Source organism: Mesoplodon densirostris, chromosome 11 (genome assembly GCF_025265405.1).
Source record: "Mesoplodon densirostris isolate mMesDen1 chromosome 11, mMesDen1 primary haplotype, whole genome shotgun sequence".
Lineage (NCBI taxonomy): Eukaryota > Metazoa > Chordata > Mammalia > Artiodactyla > Ziphiidae > Mesoplodon > Mesoplodon densirostris.
In genome coordinates this window covers 56,409,186-56,429,577 of record NC_082671.1, presented here as the reverse complement: position 1 = coordinate 56,429,577, position 20,392 = coordinate 56,409,186, and the positions used below count along the sequence as shown (strand labels likewise).

The 20,392-nt window shown below is 35.2% G+C and overlaps 1 protein-coding gene across 5 annotated transcripts in view; it reads left to right on the top strand.

Annotated features, from left to right (window-relative positions):
- The window catches only part of PPHLN1 (periphilin 1), a 143,671-nt gene extending 123,591 nt beyond the window's left edge, over positions 1-20,080 (top strand). For all 5 annotated transcript variants that reach the window (XM_060112250.1, XM_060112248.1, XM_060112245.1 and 2 more), the window contains one exon: positions 17,724-20,080. In XM_060112250.1, the coding sequence (XP_059968233.1) occupies positions 17,724-17,918 (195 nt within the window). In that variant the 3' untranslated portion in view covers positions 17,919-20,080. The remainder of the gene's footprint in view (positions 1-17,723) is intronic.
- The last annotated feature ends 312 nt before the right edge of the window (positions 20,081-20,392 follow it).

Below are 20,392 nucleotides of genomic sequence, written 5' to 3'. Positions count from 1 at the left end.
ACAAAGATTTAATGTCTGGTTTTCCCCTTTATTCTTACCTAGAATATACCGATCACTCCAATTTTAGTGACTTTTGCCAGCCAAAAAAAGTTATTAATTTAAAAGTACAGTTTTAGTACTTTCATTTTTATCCTCATAATTTCAAATAAATAGAAATATTTCGTTGTATTGTGTAATAGCAGCTTACCACAAATTAGAAATACGTAGTCGTATTCTGTAACAGCAGCTTACCCCAAATTATCTGCAAACAGAAAATTTCATTTGACTGGATTCCTATCTCAAATCCTTGGCTGTAGCTAAATTCCATCTTCAAAAAGGCTTTTTTGAGGACCAGATTTACATCTTATTTACGAAAATTTAATAACATCAGACAACAATTAACACATGGTCCTTATCTTGAACATAAAACGGAAGTAGCGGCATAATTGGTTGATGTAATGGTGACAACATCATGATTCTAGCATGTGTCTGTTCATTTGCGTGCACAGTATTGTTATAAGTGTGTCTCTGATTCTTGGAAGGTACTTCAGTATCATTTGAAAAGTCATTAGTAGTTTTATTTGTAATGTCAAGTAGACATATCAAGACTAATTTTAAATCATATACCAATTACTCTGTAGACTTTGCTATTAAATGTATAGACTAGAAAATATTTGCAGAGAGACCTTGAAAATATGTATTTCCATTCATATGTAGTGGGATTTATGGACTTTTCCCACTGTACATAATATAAATACCTTCAGAGATAACGGTAAAATAATAAATTATTTTAAACATTCATTAATTTTAACCTACTTTTAATATACCGGTTACTGCAGTTCCTATTTTTGAAATGAAGCTGTGCTATTTGTGTTAGTTATGAATAATTCCTTTCTTCTGGAAAGAAAAAAGAACACATATTAGAAGTATTCAGAGTGGTACTATATGTTATCTAATTGAAAAGCTTCTCTCTGGTAGAAGTACAATTAAGGAGACTGATAATATTCTATTTCTTACACTTGCATATGATGAGTTGAAAGCAGATACATTGTTTGTTTGTTTGTTTTTCAGTAGGAGTAACGAAAGCTGTATTTTCAATGAACTCCAAGGATTGGCAGTTGTTTAGCTTTCACCATGAAACAGTATAGCCTGTCTTCAACTATGTTGGATAAAGCCTTGTGAAGCACCTTTTTGATAGGTTTGCAACTGTATTGAAGAGAAAATAGATTTCTACCATCACCTTCGCACTCTTGCCAGTGTGAAAGCACTGCTGATGAGCAGATATGCTGCAGTGCAGGTGTAACTGCACAGGTCTTTGCTGCTCCCAGATCATCACCCCAGCCCAGAAGGCCAGATGACATCTACTACATGCAGCAGGCTATCATGCTAGGTATCTGGAGGAAGTTCTTTTTGGTTGCAAGTTATAAAACCCACTCAGACTACCTTTAGCAAGTAAAGGGAAAGTACTGAAAGCTTATGGGGATTTCTCATGAAATATAGGGCAAAAACCAGGTTTAGAGTCTGGAACTGGAAGGCTACCAGGCAGTTTCTGAACTTCTTCCTTAATTTTCCTTCTTTCTCCCCATGCCTCCCTCCCCACCAGCTGTCTACTTTTCCTCTTCCTTGGCAATGCAGCATCATAAACCCAATTCATAATCTAGTACGCCCTGGGATTTGTCTTTATCACCAAAATCCCTTAAATTTTATTCTATAAATATATATTTTTCAATTGGAATATAATATAAATATAGCTGCCAGAGGCCTCTCTCAGGATGGGGGTCGGGGTGGGGTGGATAAGGTACAGCTAAGCAGAAACTGCTGAAGCTGCCAGAATACTGAAGTTATAGTTAATTCTGACCACCTTTAGTGTGTCCAACCCCTTCACTGGCACCTTCTGGTTCAGCGACCTCTTCATAACCCCCACTCCCATTACCTTCACTAAAAGAGACGATGGCATACATTTTAAGTCTCCCAAAACTATTAGCAAGGACTTCTTATCTTGAGCTGAAAATTCACAGTACCTTGATACTGTAACGAAAATGAAAGTTTTTCTAAACTGCACTACATACAAAATATTTAAACTGTCTAGTGTCACTGAAAACAGAGGAAAAGAAAAAGTAGCACAACAGCACATATGTGCTGAACCATAACTTAATTTTTTCAGTGTGAGACATGGGGGAATTTCACAGTAGGAAAAGTAATTTCCCTTAAAATCAACTTTACAGTATAGAATTTTAATGTTGAAAGAAATGGGATGATAGAGTGAATCATATAGCAAAAAAGGTGCACTGAATCACCTGGCAAAAAAGCTAGAGAAGAACTAGCTTCCCCTACAGAATTCATTGAAAATGTCCCATTTCAGCCATAAAATGCTCTTTAAACCGACAGCGTAAGTAGTTTACAGAACAGTAGTGCTTTTTCTCAGCATGGGGAAGATGGCTGATCTGATTTGTTTATTTTTCATAAATTTATTTTAGTGGCATCCCTGAAGCTGTATGGAAAAATAACCCAAGTTACAGATTGCACTAGGGGAATGACTTATAAAGTATTAGACATGAAGCACACACACAGAAATAATGTCTCATTTTCTTAAGATAGTTAGGAATCATGATCAGATGACCTGCCTTCCAGGTCATCTTTCTTTACACCACTCTTCAAAACCAAGCAGATTAATTTATCTTTGCCAAAGATTTAGTCTCAGTCGTGGCTTTATTTCTAATTTTGGATTTAAATAATTCTCATGGGTTATAGCAGCAGCATTGTAAGGGTTAAATTAGAAACCTAGGCTGCGAATGTTAGTCATACTTCATGCAACTGTGAACTCCTTTAATCTCTCTGCTTCAGTATTTTTGTAAAATGAGGATAGTCCTGGTACATAAAATAATGTAAAAAGCCTATGTGAAGATGTTGTTAGTGACTTAATGTTTCTAATATGCCAGTAATTTCTAAATGCTATTATGTTTAAACAAACAACAAAAAAAAAAGCCTGTAGAATTGTAACCCATAACCATTTCTAGTCATAGAGACGTTTGCCTAGGATGCCTCCCCATTTTCTTAAAATTCTTCCTGCGTAGTGAGCCCTTCCTGATGGCTCACTGACTGGGCTTAGGTTCTGAGTCCTTCTTCCATATCTTCACAAGGTTAAAGCAACCTTACTTTTGGATTCTCGCCAACCTCTTTTGTGAGAGACGAACCAGGAGGAAGGGGGTGCAGTGGACGGGTCATGAAGTAGCTAAGCTGCTTCCTGCTTAGTCACTCCTAACGGTTTCTCCTGTCAGAGGGTTACTGGGTGGATGGAGGTTGCTCCTCTTATTTCTCTCAAACCAGTGTAAGATTTTACGCTTATGGAACAGGCTGTTGCTAATTATTTACTTTCTTTTAGCCTTATTCAAATCTAAAATGTGACCTTTTGTAAGGCAGGACTTTGTACTTTTCTGATTGATAATGTTAAATCATTTGAGGACTAGACTAACCTCATGAACAATTTAAAGTCTATTAATTTCTAAAAAGATTTATTTGGCAGTAATCTTAATTCAAATAAATTATCTTTGGATAACACTAACTTAAACTGTAAGGTTTTTCTTTTGATTGTATACTCATTAGCTTCATTTAATTTTCAACTAATAATAATTTCTTTTATAACAAATAGCTATATGTTAAGAAAAATCAATTCAGTATATACATGAGAAATTTTACATTTGATTTTTTTTTTTTATTCAAGGGAAATACTTTCTAAGTGACAAGTATCTTTTAAGGAGCTGACTTGTCATTTTAACCTGTGATCTATTTTCACGGTGATGAATGTTTTAGACATTAACTTGGGAAAATATCTAAATTGAGCCTATCCTTCCTGGCCTTTATTAAAGAATTTTCATTGTTTTTAGACATGAGAATATTAAAAGCCACCAGATAAATTTTGTCATTTTGCAAAATGCGTATTGTTAACCATTTTCTCAGCAATTAGAATTTTTAAACCTATTTTATTTAATTGCCTTTTATCTTCATTATGACTATTTTTCTTTAGATATAGCCTTTTGTTTTTTTTGATTTCTCGTTGTGGAGCACAGGCTCTAGGTGTGTGCGCTTCAGTAGTTGTGGCACACGGGCTCAGTAGTTGTGACTCGCGGGCTCTAGAGCGCAGGCTTAGTAGTTGTGGCACACGGGCTTAGTTGCTCTGCAGCAACTAATGTATTCTACATAATCTTCCCGGACTTCCCGTACCAGGGCTCGAACCCATGTCCTCTGCATTGGCAGGTGGATTCCTAACCACTGCGCCATCAGGGAAGTCCCTAGATATAGCCTTTTTATAAAATGTTTTGAATCTTAGAATTTCTTTTCTTAAACTGGCATTGAGCACGAAATTACTTTTCCTGGTCTACTGAATCAGATTTGAAGGGGATATTGGTAATGAATACATTCATTTTCCTCTAATCAGCAGTCTTCAGAGGTTTGTTTGTTGTCTGGTGAATAAGGAAAAAAATGTCTACAATGTAATATAAGTTTGTCTACAATGTAATATAAGTTAAGTCCAAGGAGAAGTTAAACCGTAGGCCAATCATAAGTTATTTCAAGTTCAATCTGTTCATATGTTAGCTCCATTTGATTCTAGTCTATCCATTAGCCATCTTTTCCAAATCTTCCCTATCTTCCAAGATTCATTCTTCTTTCTATGCTTTTTGTTTGCAATCTTCCAGGATTCCTGAAAATAGTCAGCATTCTAAGTGCTTTTAATCCTCCCCCTCTCCACTCATTATGATCTTTTCTTTGGAATTATTATAATATCAATATTTTGTGTTTGTCTTATGGCATTTACTGTAAAGACATACCTTGTTTTATTGTGCTTCGCTTTACTGGGTTTTGCAGATATTTCATTTTTTACAAATTGAAGGTTTGTGGCAACCCTGCATCTAGCAAGTCTGCTGGCACCATTTTTCCAGCAGCATTTGCTCGCATTGTGTCTCTGTGTCACATTTTAGTAATTCTTGCAATATTTCAAACTTTTTCACTATTATTATATTTGTTATGATGATTTGTGATCTTTGATGTCATTATGGCAAAAAGATTATGACTCACTGAAAGCTCAGATGAAGGTTAGCATTTTTTAGGAATAAAATATTTTAAAATTAAGGTATATACAATTTTTTAGACATAATGCTGTTGCACACTTAATAGACTATAGTGTAAACATAACTTTTTTTAATTTATTCTTGGCTGCGTTGGGTCTTCGTTGCTGCGCGCGGGCTTTCTCTAGTCGCGGCGCATGGGGGCTGCTCTTCATTGTGGTGCGTGTGCTTCTCATTGCGGTGGCTTCTCTTGCGGAGCAGAGGCTCTAGGCACGTAGGCTTCAGTAGTTGTGGCATGTGGGCTTCAGTAGTTGTGGCACACGGGCTGCAGTAGTTGTGGCTCACAGGCTCTAGAGCGCAGACTCAGAAGTTGCTCCGCGACATGTGGGATCTTCCCGGACCAGGGATTGAACTGGTGACCCCTGCATTGGCAGGCGGATTCTTAACCACTGCGCCACCAGGGAAGTCACAACATTGCTCTTTTTTTGAAGTGTAGTTGATTTACAATATTGTATTAGTTTCAGATATACAGCAAAGTGATTCAGGTATTTTTTTTTTCAGATTCTTTTCCATTATAGGTTATTACCAGATATTGAATGTAGTTCCCTATGCTATATAGTAAATCCTTATTGTTTTATCTATTTTATATATGGTGGTGTGTATCTGTTAATCCCCTCACCCGCCCCCCCCGTCCCCTTTGGTAACCATAAGTTTGTTTTCTATGTCTGTGAGTCTGTTTCTGTTTTGTAAATAAATTTGTTTGTATTATTTTTTAGATTCCACATATAAGTGATATAATATCTGTCTTTCTCTGTCTGACTGACTTCACTCAGTATGATAATCTCTAGGTCCATCCATGTTGCTGCAAATGGCAATATTTCAGTATTTTTTATGGCTTAGTAGTATTCCATTGTAGATACATACCACATCTTCTTTATCCATTCATCTGTTGGATGGACACTTAGGTTGCTTCCATGTCTTGGCTGTTGTAAATAGTGATGCTGTGAACATTGGGGTGCATGTATCTTTTCAAATTAGAGTTTTCATCTTTTCCAGATATATCCCCAGGAGTGGGATTGCTGGATCATATGGTAGCTCTAATTTTAGTTTTTTAAGGAACCTCTACACTGTTTTCCATTGTGGCTATACCAGTTTACATTCTCAGCAACAGTGAAAGAGGGTTCCCTTTTCTCCGCATACTCTTCAGCATTTATTATTTGCAGACTTTTTGATCATGGCCATTCTGACTGGTGTGAGGTGATACTTCATTGTAGTTTTGATTTGCATTTCTCTAATAATTAGCAATATTGAGCATCTTTTCATGTGCCCATTGGCCTGTGCGTTCTCTTTGGAGAAATGTCTGTTTAGCTCTTCTGCCCATTTTGTGATTGGGTTTTTTGGGTTTTTGATATTGAGTTGTATGAGCAGTTTGTGTATTTTGGAAATTAACCACTTGTTGGTTGCATCATTTGCAAATATTTTCTCCTAGTCCATAGGTTATCTGACATAACTTTTATATGCACTGGCAAGCCAAAAAAATTAATGGGATGTGATATTGCTTTATTATGATGGTCTGGAACTGAACTCGCAATATCTCTGAGGTATTTCTGTTTTTTGCCTTGCCTTATGGTTATCTTAAACATATTACTCTTTTTTATTAGAATCTAATTTCCTTGGGCAGGGTCTGCTCTATTACTGACTAAATCCAGTGCCTTGCACATAGTAGGTGAGTTCTAGTTGACGGGCACAGCTATCTATCATTCAAATTTATATTTGCATTTACAGATTCATTAATATCTGTAATTCTCAACCCACTTTGATAAGATGCAAAGTTCAGTACCCAGAGTCCAAGCAAAACAGAGATCCATCTTCATTTGTAAGCTGAGATGCCCAGACCCATATACCCATCATTAGGCCTTATTTTGCTTTAGATGTCTCTTTCCCTTTAGTATTTTATTATAAAAATTCCAAGCATGAGGAATTATACAGTGCAAACCCATATACTGATCACCTAGATTCTCTAATTAATATTTTGTTTTATTTGCTTTGACATATCTATCCATGCTTCCGTTCATCCATTAATTCATCTTACTTTTAGGTGTATGTCAACATATGTTGCCCATCTCGGTATACTTCACTCCTAAATACTTCATGTATGTCATTAACTAGAGTTTAATATTTGTGGCTTTCCCCCCCCTCCTTTTAAATAAATAAAATATTACAGATGTAGATAAAGCCCCTCGCAGATCCCTGCTGGCTCCCTCCCTTCTCAGGGTTGTCATTCTCATGTATTTTTAGTTTATATGTATGTATACCTAAACGAAATAAACTTTTAAAGACATGCATAAATGGTATCTCTAATTTCCTTTGCAACTTTTTTTTGCTCGGTATTAATTTGAGATTTGTCTTGTTCCTGTATTTAATCTCAGTGGTACCTGGTTTTGGCATCAGCGAAAAATTTTGTAGACTCTTTGGAATTATTTCTTTTATTTTTGTCTGTTGAGTATATTTAAGATTGGAAGAACCAATAAGCTGGAAAGGATAAAATGAAAACATTTAAATATTAATCTTGGATTGAATTGTGTACGTTTATAAACTGATCTATATTTATGGATGAGAATTCTACAAACATGAATTGCTAAGGTTTTTTAGCATTTAACCACTTTATCATTAATTTTGGACTTACTTTTTTACGTGGCCGTAGTAGTTGTACCCACATATTGAATGTAGGCGGTTGAGATCTAATCCATGTATTCATAATGCATTTCTTAGCAACCATCACTGTTCTTTTTAGGAGGTGTGTTTTTAAGAGCCAGTGCAGCTTTGAGGAGGATGTTTCAAAGATATCTTTTTCTATTAATATAGCACAAGGAGCAACATAGATGACAATAGTTTTGGCACCTTCTGCATTACCACAGACCCAAATTAAAAGGTTTAAGTTTGCTCCAGTATTTAACATCAGTATGTTGTCACTTTTTTCCCAGCCTCATCAACACAGTAGACATTATGAATGTTCCCTTGTATATTAAGCCTCAATTGGAGTTACTTTTTTTAACTTAATTTTTATGTGGATTTCACCAAAAGATTGTAGAATATTTCACAGGTACTAATATTTCACAATGCTTCTTTAAAAGTGGTAAGCTTTTATTTCTACTTTAATGGTAAAATAGTTGCAAATATATATTAATTAATTTACCAGGTCAACACTTGTCACTTTACCCTTTTTCCATTGCTCAATTTTCTATAACAGCACTGCTTAATAGAATTTTCTGTGACGGTGGAAACGTTTTGTATTTGCACTATCCAATATGGAAGCCACTAAAGTGCAACTGAGGAACTGAATTTTTGATTTAATTATTTAAGATTTAAAGTTAAGTAGGCACATATGGCTAGTGGCTACTGGATTGGGCAGCATAGCTCCATAAGCTCCACCAGCCCAGTAAACTGCTTCTGCAGTTAACCACCTACTCCCTAATTTCCACATCCGATGAACATGTTTTGTTTGTCAGCTTCTTAAACCTTTCTCTGGCATTTGATTGACTGGGTCATTATTTTACAAACTTTCTCCTTCATTCTCTCCTGGTTCTTAGTCTTCCTTATTGTCACTTTTAGGGTTGGTATTGACGTTTTTAGATGTCTACTTTGGGCTGTCTTTTGTTCTTATACTACACATTCTCTCAGAACTGACTTTAGCTATTCATTCAGCATTTACTGAATATCTACTTTATCAGATACTGGAGCTGGAAAGAACTTATCCCGTTCTTCAAGGAACTCCCATGGCCTCAGCTGGCACTGGTGCTGAAAATGATCTCTCTCTCCCCCTCCCTCCCTCCTCTATTTCTTTCTCCTAAAGTCTAGACTCAGTACTCAACTTCCTTTTGATAGGTGCCTCAATTACATATTAGGTACTGACCTTATCTCCCATTCCCAATACCCTCCCCCTTGAAATAAATTAAAACCTTCCACCCATTATTCTTTTTTTTTTTAACATCTTTATTGGAGTATAATTGCTTTACAATGGTGTGTTAGTTTCTGTTTTATAACAAAGTGAATCAGTTATACATATACATATATCCCCATATCTCCTCCCTCTTGCACCTCTCTCCCATCCTCCCTATCCCACATCTCTAGGTGGTCACAAAGCATCAAGTTGATCTCCCTGTGCTATAGGGCTGCTTCCCACTAGCTATCTATTTTACATTTGGTAGTGTATATATGTCCATGCCACTCTCTCACTTCGTCCCAGCTTACCCTTCCCCCTCCCCGTGCCCTCAAGTCCATTCTCTACGTCTGTGTCTTTATTCCTGTCCTGCCCCTAGGTTCTTCAGAACCTTTTTTTTTTAAATATATATTCCATATATGTGTGTTAGCATATGGTAATTGTTTTTCTCTTTCTGACTTACTTCACTCTGTATGATAGACTGTAGGTCCATCCACCTCACTACAAATAACTCAATTTCGTTTCTTTTTATGGCTGAGTAATATTCCATTGTATACATGTGCCACATCTTCTTTATCCATTCGTCTGTCGATGGACACTTAGGTTGCTTCCATGTCCTGGCTATTGTAAATAGAGCTGCAATGAACATTTTGGTACATGACTCTTTTTGAATTATGGTTTTCTCAGGGTATATGCCCAGTAGTGGGACTGCTGGGTCATATGGTAGTTCTATTTTTAGTGTTTTAAGGAACCTCCATATTGTTCTCCATAGTGGCTGTACCAATTTACATTCCCACCAACGGTGCAAGAGTGTTCCCTTTTCTCCACACCCTCTCCAGCATTTATTGTTTCTAGATTTTTTGATGATGGCCATTCTGATTGGTGTGAGGTGATACCTGATTGTAGTTTTGATTTGCATTTCTCTAATGATTAATGATGTTGAGCATCCTTTCATGTGTTTGTTGGCAATCTGTATATCTTCTTTGGACAAAAGTCTGTTTAGGTCTTCTGCACATTTTTGGATTGGGTTGTTTGTTTGTTTTTTTTTTTCTTTTTGCTGTATGCGGGCCTCTCACTGTTGTGGCCTCTCCCGTTGCGGAGCACAGGCTCCGGATGCGCAGGCCCAGCGGCCATGGCTCACGGGCCCAGCCGCTCCGCGGCATATGGGATCCTCCCAGACCGGGGCACGAACCCGTATCCCCTGCATCGGCAGGCGGACTCTTAACCACTGCGCCACCAGGGAGGCCCTGTTTTTTTTTATATTATCATATCCATATTGCCTGAATTAAGCCTCTTTCTTTAACGTGGCATTCATAGTTCTGGTTCTCAGGAACCCATAGCATTTATTCCTAACCATTATCTCCCTGATACATCAAAAGGATCCACTTCCTGCTTGTAGCTTTTTACTCATTTGCTAATTGTTAATGTATAAGTTGAGATCTAAACTCCTTGAAAGAAAGCTCTTCATGACCTACTTTGAGGTTAACATGCTTTAACTAGGCCAATCCAATTGAGTTTCCCCAAAATGCTATTTCCTTTTCCTCCTCCATGTTTTCCTTGTGAGAACTCCTCATGTTTAAATAATCAGCTCTTGAGATGGGAAATGTGGTCTTCACATTGATTTTTTTTTTTCAGTGTGCACGTGATTAATGTCAGCAGAAAGCAAAGGACTTGAGATAAAACTAAAACCAAAATAAAAGCATTAATGATAAAATTTTAACTGTAGTCTTTGATGTTAGAAATACAATTAGATGTTAAACATTAAAAAGAAGTTACAATATCATTTTCTAATACTCCCTTCTCTAGACAAAGCCAGAAGAGTGTTTTTCTTCTTTCTGTCATCAGCATCACTATCTTTAACATATATTAAATGTTTCCTACAGAGCAGGCACTATACTGAGTGCTGTTTATTATCTCAGTCCTTACAACAGCATAGTTAGGTCTGTAGATACTGAAACTAAGGCACAGAGGGTACCTAACGTTTCCCCTCTTTTTTTCATTTGTGTGGTTCTTCTCAGTAGTCTGCCAAAGTGGCCTGTATCATTTTGCATTCCCACCAGCAGTGAATGAGAGTTCCTATTGCTTGCATTCTCACCAGAAATTGGGGTTGTCATTGTTTTGGATTTTAACAATTCTAATAGGTGTGTAGTGGTATCTCATTTCATCATTGTTTTAATACTCAATACCCTTAATGACATATGATATTGAACATGTTTTCATTTGCTTATTTGCTATCTAAATGTCTTCGTTGGTGAGGTGTCTGTTCAGATCTTTTGCCCATTTATTTAATTGAGCTTGTTTTTGAGTTTTAAGAATTCTTTGTATATTTTGGATACTAGTAATTTGTCAGATATATGCTTTGCAAAGATTTTTCTCCTAGTGTGTAGCTTGTCTGTTTGTTCTCTTAACATTATCTTTCCCAAAGGAGATGTTTTTAATGTTAATGAAATTCAATTTTTTTTTCTTGGAACATGCTTTTGATGTTGTCACCTAGATTTTTTCCTCTGTTATCTTCTAAAAGTATTATAGTTTTGTGTTTTACATTTAGATCTATGATCCATTCTGAGTTCATCTCTGTCTAGATTTTGCACATGGATGATCAGTTCTTCCAGCACCATCTGTTGAAGACTATTCTTTCTTCATTGAATTGCCTTTGCTCCTTTGTCAAAGATCAGTTGACTGTTCAACTGTATGAATCTATTTCTGGGCTATTTATTCTGTACAACTGATCTCTTTGTTCTTTTGAAAATACCATACAGTCTTTATTACTGTGGCTTTATAGTAAGTTGAGTGTCAGTTCTCTGACTTTGTTCTTTTTCTTCAGTATTATGTTGACTCTTCTGGGGTCTTTAACCTTTCCATATAAACTTTAGAATCAGTTTGTCAATATCTACAAAATTACTTGCTGAATTTTTGTTGTGACTGTGTTGAATTTATAGATCAAGTTGGGAAGAACTGATTTCTTAACAATACTGAATTTTCTTATCCATGGACATGGACTATATCTCCATTTACAAACATACCTAGGAGATATTGCAGGTTCAGTTCCAGGCCACCTTAATAAAGAAAATATCACAATAAAGCAAGTCACATGAATTTTTTGGTTTCCCAATGCATATAAAAGTTATGTTTATACTATACTATAGTCTGTTAAGAGTGTAATAGCAATATGTCTAAAAAAACAATATACATACCTTATTAAAAAATACTTTATTGCTAAAAAATGGTAGCCTTCAGTGAGCCATAATCTTTTTGCTGGTGAAGCATTTGAGGTATGGCGTGAATTACCAAAATGTGACACAGAAACACAAAGTGAACAAATGCTGTTGGAAAATGGTGCCAATAGACTTGCTTGATGCAAGGTTGCCACAAACCTTCAATTTGTAAAAAAACACTGCAGGCACTGTAAAGTGCAATAAAGCAAAGTGCAATAAAATGAGGTATGCTGCTATTTATATCTTCTTTGATTTATTTCATCAGTGTTTTATAGTTTTTATCATATAGATCTTGTATCTGTTTTGTTAGGTTTATACTATACTTAGTTTTTTTTGGTGCTGTGTTTTGTTTTTAATTTCAAATTACAGTTGTTCATTTCTATTATCTAGGAAAGCAGTTGACTTTTGTATATTAACCTTGTATCCTGCAACCTTGCTCTAATCACTTATTAGTTCCACTAGTGTTTTGGTCAGTTTTGGGATTTTCTACACAGTCATGATATCTGCAAACAAAGAGAGTTTTATTTCTCCCTTCATAATTGGTATACCTTTTCTTGTCTTACTGCATTATCTGTGTTCAGTACGGTGTTGAATAGGAGTTGTAAAAGGGGATATACTTGTCTTGTTTCCTGTCTTGGGAGGAAAGCATCTACTTTCTCACCATGATTTAGCAGTAGGGTTATTGTAGATATTTTTTATCAAGTTGAGGAAGTTCTCCTCTATTCCTAGTTTGCCAGAGACTTTTTGTTGTGAATGAGTGTTGGATTTTTTTCAAATGCTTTTCTGCGTCTATTGATATGATCATGTGATTTTTCTTTTCTAGCACATTGATGTGATGGATGGCATTAACTGATTTTCAAATGTTGAACCAACCTTGCATACCTGCAGTAAATCCCACTTGATTGTGATGTATAATTCTTTTTATTGTATTTTGGATTTCAGAATTTTTTGGCATCTGTGTTCATGAGAGATACAGGTCTGTAATTTTTCTTCTTTGTAATGTCTTTGTCTGGTTTGGGTAATAAGGTGATGCTGACCTCATAGAACAGTAGGAAATGTTCCCTCTGCTTCTGCTTACTAGAAGTGATTGTGAAGAATTGGTATCATTTTTTCTTTAAATGTTTGGTAGAATTCACCAGTGAAACCACTTGGGCCTAGTGCTTTCTGTTTTGGTATGTTATTAATTGTTAATTCAATTTCTTTCATAGATATAGGCCTATTTATATTATCTATTTTTCCTTGTTTGAGTTTTGCTAGACTGTATCTTTCAAGGAATTGGTTCATTTCATCTAATTTATCAAATTAGTGCACATAGAGTTGTCATAATATTCCTTTATTATAAATGCCTGGGAGGTCAGTAGTGGTGACCCCTATTTCAATTTTGATATTAATAATTTGTGTCTTCTCTCTTTTTCTCTTGGTTAGCCTGGCTGGAGGTTTATCAATTTTATTCATCTTTTTAAAGAACCACCTTTTGGTTTTCTTGATTTTCTAATTTTCTTTTCTCAATTTCATTGACTTCTGCTCAAATTTTTATTATTTTCTTCTACTTACTTTGCATTTAATTTGCTCTTCTTTTTCTAGAATCCTAGCTTATTACATTGTTTATTTTATATCTTCTTTTCTAACATACTCATTTAATGCTGTAAACTTCTCTCTAAGCACTGCTTTTGCTGCATCTCACAAATTTTGATAAGTTGTATTTTCATTTAGTTCAAAATATTTTAAAATTTCTGATGAGACTTCTTTGATCTGGGTGTTATTTACAAGTATGTTGTTTAATTTCCAAATATCTTGGGATTTTTCTAGCTATCTTTCTTTTGATTTCTAACTTAATTCCACTGTGGTCTGAGAGTATACTTAGTATGATTTCTATTCTTTTAAATTTGCTAAGGCGTGTTTTATGGCCTGGAATGTGGTGTATCTTGGTGAACATTCCATGTGAGCTTAAGAAGAATGTGTAAAGTCCAAGAGTGTGTCTGCAAGGGCCGTCCTTACTCTGGAGGCTCTAGGGGAGAATCTCTTTGCTGGCCTTTTTCAGTTTCTGGAGGCTGCGTGTACTCTTTGGCTGGTAGCTCCCTCCTCCATCTTTAAAGGTCATCACTCAACCTCTATTTCTGTGATCACATTTCCTCTCTTTTTCTGCGTTTCTTTTTAAGGACTTTGGCGATTATATTTTATTCACCTGGATAATCCAGGATAATCTCCCTTTCTCAAATCCTTGACATAAACATATCTGCAAAGTCTCTTGTACCGTGTAAGGTAACATATTCCCAGGTTCCAGGCATTAGGATATGGACATCTTGGGGATGGGGTGGGGGTGGAGAACATTATTCACCCCACCACAGTAGTAGAGTCAGGATTTGAACTCAGTCTTTCTAGCTTCCCTGTCACCTTCCACATCTAGTTATCTCCTTTGTGCTGAGTTTTATTTGTCTGTGTTTACCTTTCCCATTAGGATGTGACTCTCCTGAAATAGGACACATAGGATTTGAACCGAATTAGTTCAGATAAAGGAAATTATATGGAATGTTGAGGTATCAACAATAGAGAAAAATCATTGTTTTTGATTCCTCAGTCTTTTAAGGCTGTGTGCATGTCTGACTTTTGCGGTTTATCCATGTACCTCCTAATATTAATATAAATTATAAATTCAATATTAAGATAAGTATATGCATATTTACCTAAATTTAAGTAGCTTCCTGTGGCTAATGGCTGTGTTATCTCTATCATTCTTATGGAGCTCTAATATATAAAGATGGTTTGTCTGAAATGAAAATTCTAACAACTCATTTTGCCTTAATTTTTGTTTTCTTTTTTTGTGGGAACAGAGGTAAGTTCTACAATGATATACATTTTAGAGGAATTTTATGTCATTATAAGTATGTAGTTTGTTTTGCCAGATATTCTTCTTTCAGTCACTAGACAGCATAATTAATAGTAAAAAGCCATGGTAGTTTATTGTATCATATCCCTTTATTCCTAGAAGTACTTTATGAGAATTCAACTATTAACACAGACTACTATAATAAGAGACTGTGTGAAAGCACATTTGGATAGTGTTTTCATTATGCTGGCAAACTTAACTATGTTTCTATGCAGTGTATGTGAGCCCCACCCAAACTTTAACATGTTTCTCATTTTGATGAGGTTCAATCAAGGGAAAATGCAGCAACAAAAAATCTTCCTGTGTGGCCTGTAGATATCAGATCTGAAGATTATTAATGCATTTCCAGCTTGGGACCATAAGCAAACAAACTCTTCCACAGATAACTACACCCTTCCTGTTTGGGATTGAGTTTACTGTGGAACAGATTTCGGAAATATGTTTCTGACTGTTGTGAATTTTATTTATAAAAGTTTGGAGGGTGAGGTTCTTCCTTTAACAAAAAACTAATTATTTCCTGTCTAATGCCCAACCATTGCATTTTAAGCAGTCTTTTTAGAAAATCTGTCCTGTAGTAGAGAATTACATTGCTTTGGGCAGTTCTAGTTGTTCTTGTCAACTAATGTACAAAAATTTGTCTATTTCAGTGAATAATTCAAAAAGGATTTACAAGTAAAAAATAAAACACAACCTTTAAATGCTTGTATTATCTTGTCTCCAGAGTGACAGTAGTTTGCAGTTTAAATGTATGAACACATTTTAATACGGTTTTACTTTTGATATGCAAATCTGTAGTACATTTATGTTCTGTAAATATGCTAAACAAAGAGTTACAGTTTAGGTAAAACAGCAGATTTACATCAAAGAATATGCAGGTTAATTCACAGTGTAACCTTATCCTCATCTAGTTACATCTGCTATAAAAGAAGCCTATAAAATTTAGGCCACCCACAAAGTGGTCTTCTGAGGCCTGTGGTTGGTGTTAGAATGCTGTTATTATGTGGCTTGACTGGTTTGGTAAGGAATTTACCTTCCCCCATGGGGACTGCATTGGCTTCATTAGGTTAGGTACTCTGTGTTTGTTAGGCCAATTCCTGTGCTCTGTTGCCTTGACAGCCTATGTAATATCATGTGAATGGTATACTGTTTCCTAAGTTGGTTTATTAGAGTAGTTAGTAATATCAATTCTGGGTCATGTAAACCTTAAGATAAACTGGAATAAATGTTTGGTTTAAATAGTTGGATTAAACTTAATGGCTGTTAGTAAATTTCATCACTATTTAGAAAAAGGTGTGTGTGTGTGTGTGTGTGTGTGTGTGTGTGTGTGTGTTAGTGCTGAGATGGAGAAGGCAGCTGAGGGTTTTATATATTTTAATTTCTAGGTCATTTGAAAAACGTATTCTTTTTAATTTGGGGCTTGTGAATAGTTTTCAAGAGCAAAGAAATGAATGTAGTATAATTTAGCAACCTAGTACTGAGAGTCAAAAATAAATAGTCTTCTTTAAATAGCTATTTTAAAGGATAAAAAAAATCTTGCAGACATTTAAAAAATATTAGCAGCAACCACCACAACTAGCAGTGATCATTTGAGGAAGGAAAACTATCATAAGCGAAGCAGTGTCTCAAATTACTTCTTTCTAAGGTTTTAAAAAATGAATAAAATCCTTTTTCAGAGAATAAACATGTTATGTTGATTGTTTTTGTTAAATTTGGAAAAGTTAATGGGACAGTTCTTTTAAATCAGACAATTTGTCTTTCACTTAATTTTCATGGAGACTTAACTGTAATATTTCTTTAAATACATGAATTGCAGAGTATGAAAAATAGCATAGAAATCTAAAATGCATTTTGTGACTGTAAACTGAAGAAATAACATTTAGTCTGGAGAAAATTTAGCAATTTTTGGACAGGAAATAATACCTAATTGCCATTGATAAAAATTATATATACATATTGAAGTAAAATAGTATAATATATACATTGAGGTGGAAAAAACATATACATATATACACATGTATACATGTGTGTATCTATATATACATATATGTGTACACACATGCATGAACCATGTACGTGTATAACATACTGTTTTGATCTTAACTCTGCCTTGGTGATTTTAATTATGGTTAAATATTTATAACTTGAAAAGCTTTTTTCAAATAAATACTTTCAGCCTTCTTATAGTTGTTTTTTGTATACTAAACAGAATTTTAAATTTGTCATCTGGTCATGATTCAAACAAATAATCTGAGGTTAGGGGCTTGGAAACTTAACTTCTTACAAACAAGTAAAGAATAAAGCCATCAACGTGCCTTACCTAGCTGGCATTTGTTCTCAGTTCTTCTCGTTTCTAGTCTGATGTCCTGTTAGTAGACTGCCTGATGCTAGACAAATGCCATGCCAGATTTCTGTAGTCAGTGATGTGGTGTATCAGTGCTTTTCTACTCATTCAACTTGTCAGCAAATCTCAGAGACAGAGGTTTAAATGGCCTTTGGCAGTAGTATATACTCAGAGCCAGGAGAGGTTCATCAGTATTGTGTCTCCCTTTTAGATTTTAGCACCATAGTTCTGCCAGCTGAATCAGCTCAATGTTTGGCTAATTATTCTTAGCTAACCACAATGTATTTCATCTTTCTAGGTTTACCGACAAGACTGTGAAACTTTTGGGATGGTTGTGAAAATGCTGATTGAAAAAGATCCTTCATTAGAAAAGTCTATACAGTTTGCATTGAGACAGAATTTACATGAAATAGGTGAGCGGTGTGTTGAAGAACTCAAGCATTTTATTGCAGAGTATGATACCTCTAGTCAAGATTTTGCAGAGCCTTTTTAGATTACTTGCTCAGGCAAAAAAAAAAAGTTTCTAGATATTTTCCCCCCTGGATTGTGTAAATCCTTAATATATGGAATTTTTGTGGTGAAGAGAAATACTTTATGATAGTGACCATATTTCCAATATCAGATAAACATCTAAAATAGTCTAAGATATTTTAATTAGAATTTTTTTTAATCTACATGTAGAGCTTCCTAATCCATACTTATCTTTTTTTCCCTCCTAAAATGTTGGGTCAATTAATTTTTCAAGCTTTCTTAAAAATGCAGTCCTGGAGAGCAGCTTTCTGCACTACTCATGTCCTGTAGTCTTCCTTAGTATGCGATCATTTGTTTGGTCACACTAGTGTAATGTATAGGTTAGAGATCATTACACTTAAACATTTATAGTCTTTTTGCATTTCATAGTCAGTGATACCATGTGAAGATGTTAGAATCCTGAGGTGATTTTATTGACTTGTTGCTTGCTTATCTTAGGCTTTGTAACTTTTAATATGTTTAAGTATATTACCCAAATAAATTGAATACTTTGTTATCTTAGAGAATATTTGCTTTGAGGATAATTCTCATTGTGATAAAACAGAGCACTTAAATCTCTAAAAGTCACCCCATAATAAAATCCTGTTTTCCAAGTAAATGAACTTAGTGTCTTCATTAAAATGGTCCTGAAACTCCTGACTAGTCTCACTGATGTGTGAGTTTTAAACAATATCATATATAAGACTAAGAGAAGGGGCAATTTGAGAAGAAAGATGAGGCGTATTTTAAAGTTGAGATTTCTTTAAAACTTTCTAACCAGAGGAGAAAAATTTACAATATGGGGGAGTAGTGGAGTTTCATTTTTTCCATAGGCCCATATTCCCCATCTCAAGAAAGAAGGTGATTGATGACATATCCATAATTAAACCATTTACAGATTATGCCTTTGTTAATCTCTGTTTGTAGTCTAACAGACTCTTTGTTCTGCTGCCCTTTTTAGGGGTGCATAGCCCTCTAAAAGTGTTCTTGAACGAAACGAAGCAGAGTAGGCTGTAAGCCTAGCACAGCTACCCTTCACCAAGCAGCCTAGGTAAACAGTCCTTCATGAGCGAGCCATCCAAATCACGGGTTAGTTAAGAATCTAACTGGGACAATTAGGACATTCCACTCATTTCCTGATCACTTCCAGCTGCCCAATGGCATTTAGCCAAAATATGTAATTTCATGGCATGTGTTCGGAAACCTTTAAAAATGTTTGTTATTGCTACCCAATTTCATTATCCTCCCATCCTTTTTCCATTTCTACTCTCTTCTCACTTGAATTCTGGCATTATTTTTAGTGGCCTCTATTGATTATATCCAAAGAGCTACCCCAGAGTAGATAAAAATTATATTAAAAGTGAAAATAGCAGTGTAAATAATTGTAGTGAATCCTGTAATGCGTGCCTCAAAATATGTATTATGCCATTCCACAAATTAAAATTGAAGGCAACAATTATTAAGTTTCCTATATGAGACCACCTCGAATTTAGATATTGTACATAAGCCAAAACTAAACCCTATGTATCATCTTTGCTATTCTTCCCTAATGTGAACAGTGGTTTTATCTGTTATCCACATTAGAAAGACTAAGAAAGTAGTCTTGTTTCTCTCTTGCGCCAATGTTTTTCTTCTTAAATATTCAAATTCCAGGATTCATTTCCTTAAGTCAAGATGTCACAAGTTTAAAAATAAAACTTGAGACTCAACTACCTTGAGGCAAAGGAGTTGTTCACTTTGTTGAAATTCATTAAACTAGAGAAGTTTTACTCACAGATGCATTTAAATGTAGGTTCAACAGATAATTCCTTTTCCCCTTTCCCCAAATTACATTCAACATTTAAAGCTGTTTATAGCTTGCCATCAGCATTATTCTGGTAGGCTTGTCAGTGTTAAATCTGTGTTATTTTTAAAGCTTTTTAAAGTCTTATTTTAAGATACATGAATTCAGATATGTGCCCGAGTATGTATGTTGCAAAGTGTTCTTGATTAAAGAAATTTGTTTGTAAATGATCCATTGTTTTTGAGTGTGCCCAATTCCTGTGATAAAGGTTTCACTGTCTTACCATTAAGCCTTGATGATCAACAGGGGAGGAGCAGATATTGTGAAGCTTTTTGTGAATTTTAAAAGTGCAAAATAAAGCAACTGGGTTTAAATAATTAGATTGTCTTTTTTTTTTTTCTTAACAGGCTTAGAGTGTTTTGCTTAAATGTAGATTTTTATTACTCTCTACTGCAAGATTGCTCCTGACTCAGCAGCAGGATGGAGGAAGTTTGAGGATGAGAAACTATTAACTTTGGTGACTTGGGGAGTCTCCACATCTGAGAAAGCAGTGAAGCGAGATAAGATTGATCATACAGTAGTGCTCAATAATTGTGTAATTAGGAATCTGAGTTTCAGAGAATTATAGAATTAAAATCCTACGTCTTTATAGTAACCTCTGGAGGACAGGAACC